At 38.0% G+C, this 11,977-nt stretch overlaps 1 protein-coding gene across 1 annotated transcript in view; it reads left to right on the top strand.

Moving 5' to 3' along the window:
• Positions 1–11,977, top strand: part of LOC118011132 (fibrous sheath-interacting protein 2-like) — a 69,347-nt gene that overhangs the window by 32,911 nt on the left and 24,459 nt on the right. The window contains exon 16 of the mRNA XM_035005690.1: positions 2,416–11,296. Within this exon, the coding sequence (XP_034861581.1) occupies positions 2,416–11,296 (8,881 nt within the window). The remainder of the gene's footprint in view (positions 1–2,415; positions 11,297–11,977) is intronic.

The raw sequence follows: 11,977 nt of genomic DNA, 5'->3' as shown, positions 1-11,977 counted from the left end.
TATATATATATATATATATATATACACCACATCTTCTTTATCCATTCATCTGTCGAGGGACATCTTGGCTCTTTCCACAGTTTGGCTATTGTGGACATTGCTGCTATAAACATCGGGGTAGGAATGCCCCTGTTTTATATATCAAGGTTGAAAATGCCTCTTCTCAGCTACCTTAAGAATAATAATGTACGTCTTCTGTACATTTTCTGTGGTATTAAGAAAATAATATATATTGAAATTCTTAGCTCATATGTATTAGAACAGATTTGGACCAATTTAGACCAAGAAGGTAAGTAACTTACCTATTAATGGTTAGCTATTATTCTGAGAAGTGTTTGATTTAGGACATGTTTATGTAAAAGAAGTGTTTTTCAACCATATGTTGTCATCCCAAACTATGTTTTTCAAACTCAATAGCCATGTTCTAGTCGGGGCAGAAGGTGACAAAGAATGCATTAAGAGAACTAGATAGTGGTGATGTTTGCACAACATTGTGAGCGTGCTTAATGTCACTGAACTGTATGCTTTAAAATGGTAAAATGGTACATTTTATGTTCTGTTTATTTAATCACAATAAAAATGCATTAAAAGATTTGGGAATTGGAGTGGGGAAAAAAATGGCTTTATCTGAAGTGGTTCTCAAACCTTCTCTAATGGATCAGGAGAGATATGCTATATTTGACAAAGTGTTAACTTTTCATTGAATATTGGCCTAAACCTGAACAATCTGGAAGCTAAATCTGGAGGTAACTGGGAGGCAACAACCACATTCTAGGGAATCTGGTGCCCAAATGCCAGGATATCAAACAATGCATAGCCAGAATGCAAGGCATCCCACCTTTGCTGCCAACTTGTATCCACAGCTTTGAGAAATAAGAGTGTCTGCAGAAGGTATGCATTCTTGGTCTGGCTGTCTTGAGGGTAACAATAACTTAAAAACAAATACTATTTTATTATAGGCAGGAGGATTTTTATGTTCCCAAAATATATCTGCAATAAGAAGTACATAAACAAGTATAGAGTTTTGCAGGTGCAGTTTGCATCTGCCCCCGGTCCAGTCTAAGCTGTGACAGTGAGTACAACTAACCAATGAGGAAAAGGTCATTCAGGCCTGGTCCCTGGGTTTCTACTTCAGCTCACAGTGAAGGAGACCCCCAACTTCCCTCTACTGCCCAGCCTTCTGGCCCTTTGAGTCCATCCCAGTTCTAGCTCAGCCTTTTTGACCGAGATTAATGTGTTTCTTTATTTCATGAACCATCCTCTGCCTCCCTCTCCAAGACAGTTTACACTGATAGTCTCTTGTTGGACCCAAAGCCTATTCATTTCTGCTAAATCATGACTGCTAATTGTTGACCATTCATTAAACCTTAACAAGTAGCTGTGGTCATCTGCATACATAAAAACACAGTGAATGGACAAAGGAAGGCAGCAGCCGGTGGGCCGCAGAGCCCACAGGCTGACCCTTCTGCTGTGGTACTTTTTCACCCTTACCTGCTAGCTGGACAGATGCCTACATAAAAGGAGGCTATCTCTGCGAAGGCACATAAATGTTTTGACTGCAAATTTTTTTTGTGAAATAGTTTGTTAGAGGTAATCTGGTTTGTATTTTTTTTATTATGTTATGTTAATCACCATACATTACATCATTAGTTTTTGATGTAGTGTTCCATGATTCATTGTTTGCGTATAACACCCAGTGCTCCATGCAGAACGTGCCCTCTTTAATACCCATCACCAGACTAACCCATCCCCCTACCCCCTTCCCCTCTAAAACCCTCAGTTTGTTTTTCAGAGTCCATAGTCTCTCATGGTTTGTATTTTTAAGAAATATTGCTTGGATCATCAACACAGTTTTACTTTTTGCCAGAGCATTTGTTTTCTTTTTTTTTTTTTTTAAAGATTTTATTTATTTATTTGAGAGAGAGAATGAGAGACAGAGAGCACAAGAGGGAAGAGGGTCAGAGGGAGAAGCAGACCCCCTGCTGAGCAGGGAGCCCGATGTGGGACTCGATCCCGGGACTCCAGGATCATGACCTGAGCCGAAGGCAGTCGCTTAACCAACTGAGCCACCCAGGCGCCCGAGCATTTGTTTTCTATGAGTCTAGACACCCTCTTGGCTATTTTTTAAACCAGGAAGCCATTTATGCTCAGCAATAAATGCTGAAAATCAATGTTCCTAGGGATTTTGAATCAAATGGAATCGTATTCAAAGAGCAGATCACAGCCACAGAGAATAAACCAATTTGAAATTAATCTCTTATGCTAAGTAGAGCCTTTCCTATGTTCTCTCTATACACCATGGCTGGATTCTAGCTATGCATTGTTTGATACAAGGAATTAAAGGTTAGCCCCTGTCCCTACAATAGAGTAAATTCATATGTGATTTCCCTTGTGTCCTGCTTACCTCCTTTCCAGGTAACTTCAGAAGAACTGAACAGTATAGTTCATAATATAATGACCTGGGTTGTGGCTGCAGTGACCAGTATATTATATCCAGCCATCACAAAATATGAAGAAAGGTTGCAAAATATTATATACCCGATGCCTGATGACTCTACCCTCTCTTCAAATAGTGCAAGTTGCTGTAGCACATGCAGTGAAATGCTTCTATATGAAACAGGTATTCAGGCAGAGACATTTCAGGCAGAGGCCTGTGCGGACACAGATGACAGGTCAATAGGGCAACCAGCGGCACCCGTAAAACCATCTTCTGCCCACAAAGAAAGAACAGTTATGGGAAAAACACATCACAGGAAAGGACAACCTAAAACCTCTGAACCTAAACATAATAAGACCGCTGAATCCCCCAAACTTAAAACCTGTAAACCCGACAGTCACCTTTTTGCATCGATTGAAACAGGCACAAAGAAATCTGAAGATGCTACCACTAAAACAGATGCCTTAGAACACCCACCGTCTTCTGATGAAAAAGCAAAAGTCGTAAAGGAGATGCAGGAGTTAAAGAATGTTTTTGATAACTTTAAATATCACCTAAAAGAGGAATCTGAGTTGATTTTAGAAAACATTTTTCATGAAATGATGCCTGAATTAACCAAGACCATCCCCACTCTTGCTTCTGTTACAGCCAAAACTTTGGTTGATCAAACTGACACTGACAAAGGAGACTTGCTCTCCAATGTCAGTATCTCCTCAGCAGCTGCTGAAATTATGGAAAACGTGCTTGAGAAGCTACAGTCTGCAGTTGAGAAAAAATGTATTGAGGTGTTTGCACAAGAAAATTTGTCAGTTCACTTTAAATCAGACTTAACAGCCAGTGGGGAACATTTCATTTCACCAGAAGAAAAAACGTCAAAAGCTTCACCGCCTTATACTATGGAGAACATGAGTGGTATTGCAGAAGATATGGTTCATATGATTTTAGAAAAGCTGACATCTCTTGCATCTTCTAAGCAAAATGAACTTGCTCATCTTGAAATCACGACTGAACCTGCTTATCAGCAACACAGGAAAGATCCAACATATGCATTCCTTCAAAGAGCCAGCAAAAGTAAATCCAGTGCTGAACCTGATGCAGCCAATTTGATTAGCAAAGAAGACATAAAAAATTTAGTGTCAAATATTTTTTCCCAATCCTCTCTGGTTGGTTATATAGAGGAAGCAATCAACACTATACTAAGTTATATACAAACTGAACTTAATAACGAGAGACTCATTGCATCTGAGGAAACAGTGATCCTCCTTCATCTACTTGATGATGTCTTGGCTCAGTTACATCAGAAACCAGCAAAAACAGATGTCCAAAAGAGAAGACACCCAAGACTGAGTAGTCCTTCTGGCACTGAAGAAGAGCACAGACTCACCAGCACCAGCGTAGCTAATGATCCTAGACATGGATGCCTCTTTCCACCCATTAATGTTCCTGGCATGGTCCTTTATTCTGAAGACGAAAATAAAGAAATAGACAAGATTGTGGAAAATGTACTGATTTCATCTATCAAAGATGAAAAAGCAAAATTACAAGAACAGGCTCCTGATCACTGGTTAACAAGGGAAAATGCTGATTTAAAGTACAAAAGAAATATGAACTTATCTACAAAGCCTGCTTATCAAGACGAAGTAGCATTTCATGATTGGGGATTAAAGACTGACCTTCCAGCTTTTAATAATAAGGACCTTTTTAAGGACAAGCCATGTTTGAATAAAGACCTTTTGATTTTCAGCCAAGATGAAAAGCATCAAATACAAAAAGCCTCAGAAGATATAATTACAAGTATTTTAGCACAGATGCTCCAAGACCTATCTTCTGGGCTCTCTGGTCACTCAGGTTATAAGGAAGCTTCACTTCTTACATCAGGAAGCCCACAAGATCTGTCCAATCAAGAATGGATGAACCAGATGTTCTCTGCGTCAGAAATCCAAATAGTAGCTCAAGAAATTGTAGATGCTGTATTAAAAATACTTCACATAGCTTATAGTCACATTATCAGACATTCTTCATCAGTACCTCAAACTTCTCTAGATAATGCTGACGTACCAAATAAAGAGCCATTAGAAATATGGCTTGAGAGTAACAGGAAGATGAAATTTTTATCTGTACTTGACATAGACCCTACAAAACATCCCTGGTTAGAAACTGAAGAAACTGAATCAACACCTGAACCTGTAGTTCACATTAATGATAGGATCACTTACACAGCTTTTAAGAAGCTGAACTCATTTATTTGTCCAAAATTGCAAAACTGCTTTAAACTAGAAAGCCATGCTGATCATTCAAAACCTGCACCTGACAAGAAATCTTCATTTCAATCTCACCTTAGTACTTACACAACTAAAGTGGTAAAAATTGTTTTGGATGCTATCCAGAAAGAACTCAAATACAATAAGAAAAATCTAAATCTTGGGAAGTGTGGCCCTCCCAAAGACTTTATAGATACAGGAGTTTTTGCTGACAATGAAAAGGAATTAGACTTTGTTGTCACAAAGCTAAATAATGACATTATGACAAGTTCGTTAGCAACTTGCATTTGTGAACTGTTAAGTGGAAATACAGATAAAAGCAATGTTCTCCCTTCAGATAAGCTAAGGTCTAAAATCTCATATGAAACTGCTGAGATTGATCAACAACAACTTGTGCCTTCTCAGTGCCCTCATATGCAAGAGGAAGTCCACAAATGTACCAGATTGCAAGTGTTAGATAGAATTGGGGATACCTTATATGACATGTTACACAAGCTCACAGGAGACCGTCCATGTTCTCCCCTATCTGATGAACAAAATAGAGAGTGGATCAATGAGAATTTGAGAACAACCACTGCATTACAGTCTAATATTCAGCTCATTTCTTATACAATTCTAGAAGATATCATTAGAAAATTATGTAGTGCTGAGATGGATCAGATTTTCACAAATTCAGAATTTAAGGCTATCTCAGATTATATTGATACTGACAGCCTATCACTTGCTTTGCTTATTGAGGAAATGGGCATATGCTCTGACATAATCTCCAGCATGTTGTTCAGTGTGATCCAGCCAGGTAGTCAAGAGGTGACTAACAACAAGGGAAAGCCAACTGCCCCCAAAACAGGAACCACAAAAGAAGAGCACCCAAATAAACTGGAAGTCATGGCTTCTGATATCTTTGAAATGGTTTTTGCTAAATTGAAAGGGTTTGCCAAAAGAAATTTAGAAACTCTGGGCACTATAATCAATGGAAATAAAAAGAGCAACAAGAGGTACTGGGAAAGTGAAAGTATCAACATTTGCACAAACACACATGAGAAACAACTGCAGTCTGCTTTATACATGCATGCAAAGAAAGTATCAAGTACTATTTTGAAGGCTATTCAAACAGAATTAAATGTGAGCTTGCCAGATTTGGAAACAGGCATAACCAAGCCACTACAGGAGAAAGAAATGCTTAAGAATCTAGTCGATTTAATTTTAGGGCCTCCTCATATATTTAATGAAACTGAACCAGAAGAGCAAGGCATTGAAAATTACAGATACAGGCCAACCTATGGAAATTTTCTTCCAGGAGGGGCTGACCCAGAGTCCTATCTAGAAGAGCCTGCAGATACAGAGAAAGAAAGTGCTGGAGAGGAAAGACCACCAGAAGAAACTAAATCAGAATCTCTTAAGCAATGGGAACTAGAAAGAACATTTAAAAAATGTGAAGTAGAACTCAAAGAACCAGAAAAGTCCCCAGTTGTGCCCATTATAAGAAAGATTTTGAATGAAATTTTTCTGAATGACTTAATTGATCAATTAAATGTGCTTACTCTCTCCCAGTCCCCTTTATGTGACATTCCTCATCCTGGTGATAAGCCAGTTGCTCACAGATCAATTCAATCTATGGATAAAATAATGGATCCTTTAGTGTCTGAGGCAGATGTAACCGTTGTTGCAGATAATGTTGTTAGAACCATACTTCAAAAACTTTATTCTGCTGTCATGACAGATAGAAATGCAAGTGAAAATAGATCTAACATTATCACCTGTCCAGCAAATATCTCTTTTCCTGAACACACCAGTGGAGAAAAGGCCTCTCTTCAGTGTACCATCCTGGACAGAAATCCATGCACACTTCAGTCCACATTTAGTAGTGGTAAAATGACCAAAATGTATGTAGTTGAAGATATTATACAGTCGGTATTAACAAATTTAGAAACATTTGCTACTTCCAAAATAAAAACTCTCTTTTGTCCTCACATCAATTTCACAATTCCAATGGCTTTGCCTCTACAAGAGGATGAGACTGCTTTCAGCCAACCATGGCTATCAATCAAAGATTCATATTCTGGTGATCAGTTTTCCTATTGCTCAGTGGATCATAACAAGTCAGGAAAGACCACCTCAATATGTCAACTGACTGCCTGTAAATTAAATTCATATGCAACAGAAGTGGCTAGACAAATTTTACAAGGAATCAAACATAAGTTAGATAAGGAAATGAAAAGTCCATTCTTAATCCATAATATTGTGGTTTCCAACAGTATCCCAAGCCAGGTTGTTAACACAGTGTTAAGTATTCTGTCTACTAAAGGCGAATATGAAAAAAACCTGTTTGACAGAGAAATTGATCCAGGTCAGCCAGAAGCTATTGTTGAAAAGCTGTTCAATAAAAGTGACTATCGAAAAAAACTTCAATTTCAAATACTTGATACCATCAAAGGTATCTTAAGTGACATCTGTGAGAAAACACTAGACGAGAATAATCTCCTACCTGCTGCATCCACTCTTAACAAGTGTAACATAAGTGGGAAACATTTAGAAGCAAACTCTGAAACAAACGCCAAGTGTGCACATAAAGCTATCCCAATGCTTTTAGTTCCTAAGTCGTGTGTCATAGTGATTTCCAATGATATGGTGGATATTGTTCTTCAAAATCTAACTTCTGCTATCATGCTTGGCATAAATGCAAAGGATTCTATTTCTCTGAAATTGCCCCTGACATTTTCTGATGCATTTCCCAAAGCAGAGCATCAACCATCTCCTGTTACAGACTCAATGACTGAGGGGGAAAAGGAGATAATTACATTTGCAAGAAAGGGAAGAGATGTACAGCTGAAATCAGTTTATTCTGATGATAATCGGACAACTGTACTTAAAAAACAAGATGCCAAGAACTCTGCTTCCAACCCATGTGAGGAAAATGTTCACTTTATTACTAAAGCCATTTTGAATAGATTAAAATCTTTTGCCACAGAAAGAAGAGATTTGATACTTACTCTTGATACTAAGACTACAGAAAAAACATATGTTGGCCCAGAATTTACAAGTTGTAAACAAAACAACAGTGTATTTCTTGAAGCAAACCAAATGCCATCGGATGTGAATATCCTAGAAATCTCAACAGTTAGAACCGTTCTCAGTCAAGAGGTCACAGATTACACATTTGCTAATTACAGGGGAAAACATGGACCTGCAATTAATATATCACAAGCTAGTCTTAGGGAATATGCTGACATAATTGCCAATACCATTTTGATGCTTATAAAAAATGACATAGATTCAGAAATCCAAAAGATGTATTCGTATCCAAACAATACTTCATTCCAAGAAAACATAATTGTGAGTGAAACTGTCAACAACATCTTAAAGAGTTTACATGATAAAATATCTTTGAAGGCAAGTAGGTTTTACTCACAGCAGAATCCCAGCCTGTTTACACAACTAGCTGTACAAAATGAAATATTGCCGGGTCAAAGGAAGATGGAAGACAACTCTGAACTGTCTCTTTTTTCAAAATACTCCTATCAAAACCAAATTATATCAGAAGCAGAAAACCTGAGAAGGGTTTTGGAAGAAATATTTAGAAATGGAGACTTTAGACAGGAAAAAACAACTGCCTTGTTAAGGGCGGTTAAGGAAATTTTAAAGAAGGCATATCAGAGGGTAATGGAAGACATAGACCACTGGCCTCCATTTAATGAACCCCCCCACTCTACATCTGATTCTAAAATGAAAACAGCAGCAGCTTGGAAAAAAACCTTGCAGTCACATATAAGCAGTGTTGCAAATGACATAGTTGAAAGTGTTTTCAGAAAAATGTTCTCAATAGTCATGACATCCTTATATGAAAAGAATGAGACCAGGGGAGAATTGGAAGCATCTGGCCGTGATGAATTACTGGTGACCCCATCAAGCTTTCGGGAATCAAAACAAGCAGAACGAAGTGTCCCCCCTGAACCTGTGATACTGCGAGCTTATCCTTACACAGGCAGTATCAGTGTCACTTCATTGGAAAACACCTTACTGCAATTTTCTCCATTGCGAGTGGGCGAAGAATTGGTCCAAAAGGTTCTCCAAAATATTACGAATTTTGTTTTGCTGAATCTAGAAGAGAATTTGTCCCTGAAAGATCAGTCTGATGGAATGCAGTCTCTGAGGCCACGCAGCTTTAATGCTAGTTCCAAAGGCAGCCCTCATGTAAGTTTTAAAACAGACTTCAAAGCAAAATCAAAAGTTATCTCTTTGCCTAAATTCGGAACAAAATCACAGCTAGGACCTGGTGGTGCTAAAGCCAAAAGTACGTCCAAGTTAAGTCCTAGAGAGAAGACTTTCAGAGGCAGTCAGTCCAGTACTGCCATTGGTCTGCCATACCTGCTATCCACAGGGGATGCCAAAAACTCCTTGGTGAGAATAAAACTCCCCACTGCAGAACTAAAAATGTATGCCAAGGATATAGTAAGCAATATTCTGGAAACAATTGTGAATGAATTTCAAAAGGTGAGGCAAAATAGACTAATGGTAAATGTAAACACTTTAACTTCTGATCAAATCATGACAGCAAGTACAATAGTTAATGCAGTTTTGCAAGGATTATATGCTACAAAGAATGACAATTTGGCCGACCAGATAAAAGGCTCATACTCACATGATCTCAAACTTTCACAGAGGAATTTTAAGACAATCTCTCTTGCAAATCCAGAAGTTCGTTTCTCTTTGGAGAATGTTTCTTCCCAGCTAGAGAAAATCTTCCCTAAAGAAGGTATTTTTAGTCAAATGTTTGATAAATGGCAAATGGAATCAAATGACATGGAAAATGAAAAATATAAGCTATTGATGATAGCTGAGACTGTTTTGAATGAAATTTCAATGAAAACAAAGGAATTAGAACAATCTGTTTCACTTTTAAATTTGTCACCTCTTGAGGCTTGTGAAAGCAGGTATCATAACTTTAAAAGCGCTGCTTCTGGAGCTGAGGGTTCCCAAGCACAAATTAATATATTTGGTCAGGAAATTGTTAAAAAGCTATTAGAAAAATTAGATGTGTACTTCATGACTCATAAGTTCTTAACAGATGGTAAAGAAATGCTAGAAAGCAAGAAAGAAACTACTGCTAGAAGTCAATGTGGCTCCTTAAGAACAAACAACCTCAACAATGTACCAATCTATAACGCAAAGCTGAAAGACAAAATACACGGGGGCTCTAGCCACCAAATTGCTCAAGAGATCGTGGAAGGGGTTCTGAACACCTTAGAATCATTTGTAGACCTACAATTTAAACATATCTCTACATACGCTTTTTCTGAAATTGTGAAAATACCTATTGAAAACTTTTTTGCTGTCCAACAGAAACCATTCATGAAAACAATATTGCCCAAGCTACAACCACTGAGTAAGTTTCCTAATGGATCTAAATCAAGTAGTATGATTTCCCAGGAGAACATGCACAATACCCTTCGACAGCTTCACTCGTTCCATTCAGAACTGCTTACTTACGCTGCTAATACTGTCAGTTACATGCTTGGTATACTTAAGAACAAGTTAGACAAAGGAAAATGCCAAGTGGAACCATCTTCAACAAGCATATTTGAAAAAAACATTGTGGCAAGTCAGATTATCAGCACACTGATGGACCAGTGTACTCATTTCTATGAGTCAATGATCAAAAGCCATCCAAAGGAAAATCAGCTCCAACTAGCTGAAAATGCCTGCACTGCCAATTGGCCCAGATTTGCAACTGGGACGGGAATGTTCACTTCAAAGTCAAAGGGAGTTAGCTGCAGGGATGATCTTCCACAAATCCCTGGCTTATTTTTTTATTCAGAGGAAGATAGTAAAGTAAAGGAGAAGGCTTCATCAAATCTACCTTCATATGTCAAATACTCTGCAGGAGATACACTTAAAACCACAGAGCCATTGGAAGGGCTCGAATCAGAACTTAAACTGTTATATTCTAGAAGTGAAGCCCAAGGCCTTAGCCATTTTGATCAAGCCGTGAAAGGAAACCGCTCTCTCCCCTTACAAAAACCACTTCAGAAATCCGGGGACTCTGTGCAAGCAGCACCAGAGCACCCCATGTCCTTCATAGAAATGGAAGAAGGTGAAAATCCAAAAGTTCTTCACTATGAGCTCCCCAAGCCAGTTATTAAGCCAAACCAAATACAGACAACCGTTTCTCCACTCAAAATAGGTATAGCTGCAGAAAATATTGTCAATACCATGCTGTTGAGTTATGGCCTTCCAAGCCAAACCCCATATACTAATGAAAGTATAGAAACAATGAAGCCATTTTTTGTATCAAAGGAAGGGCCTTTGTCTGTGATGTCTGAAGAACAAAAGGATGAGAAAAGTTTGCTTAAAATATGGGAAAAAAGAATCAGCTCTAAAACCAAAGAAGAAAACCAAAGCCTTGCAGCAAGTGGAAAAGATTTCACTTTACTGGAAAAGTGGAAAGATAAGTACCCGAAGTTAGAGAAACCAGAACCTCCTGAAGAGGCTGAAGTCACTGCTTTTGCAGATCAGGAACTGGGACCACATGAAATCCACCTAGTAGCAAGATATGTTACTACAGCTGTGGTCACACATTTCAAGAACTTTGAAACCAGAGGTGAGTGAGGGATGACTTATAAAGAGTTGGCATCATTTTAGAGAAAAAAAAGTCAATGAGTTTTGGCACTCTCACATCCAAGAAGCTGTATTCATTACTTCTCTGAAAATAGCCTTGGATTTGGGGTGGCTGATTAACTATGTGCTTTTAAACTGGTCAGTATGCTAAAAGAAAAAAATGTTGAGCACATTTACCTAATTGTTATTTGAAGGAGTATTGTTCAGTTTTTGCTGTCAACAGATGAAATTCAATGGGCATAATTTAAAGTGAGATATTTTGGGTGGGCATGAGTTATGACTATGACATGATGAAACCAGTTGTCTTGCTTGGGACATACAACTGCTCTAAAGGCAATTCCCAAATTGAAGTTCAAAGAGGGTTTTCTTTTTCATGTGCTTTTTTAAAAAATGACTTCTTAAAGTATAGTCAGACTTCATACATAGTTGACTGTAATGATCCAACTTCTTTTTGAGATATACAGTTAAAGTCTTTGCAGTTATTGATGATAGAGTTTATAAGAACAATGGCATTAAATTTCTTGTTCTGTTCATATTCCAGTGTTCTGACTTAAGTTCTTTTTAAGTACAGTACTCCAAACCCATGTTTACAAATAGGATATCTGCACTCCCTTTCTATGAATGCTTACATGCATATATTGAGTTGAACCATATGAAATAACCA

This window comes from Mirounga leonina, unplaced genomic scaffold (assembly GCF_011800145.1).
Source record: "Mirounga leonina isolate KUSES-001 unplaced genomic scaffold, KU_Mleo_1.0 Mir_101664, whole genome shotgun sequence".
Lineage (NCBI taxonomy): Eukaryota > Metazoa > Chordata > Mammalia > Carnivora > Phocidae > Mirounga > Mirounga leonina.
This window is presented reverse-complemented; position numbering and strand designations above follow the sequence as displayed.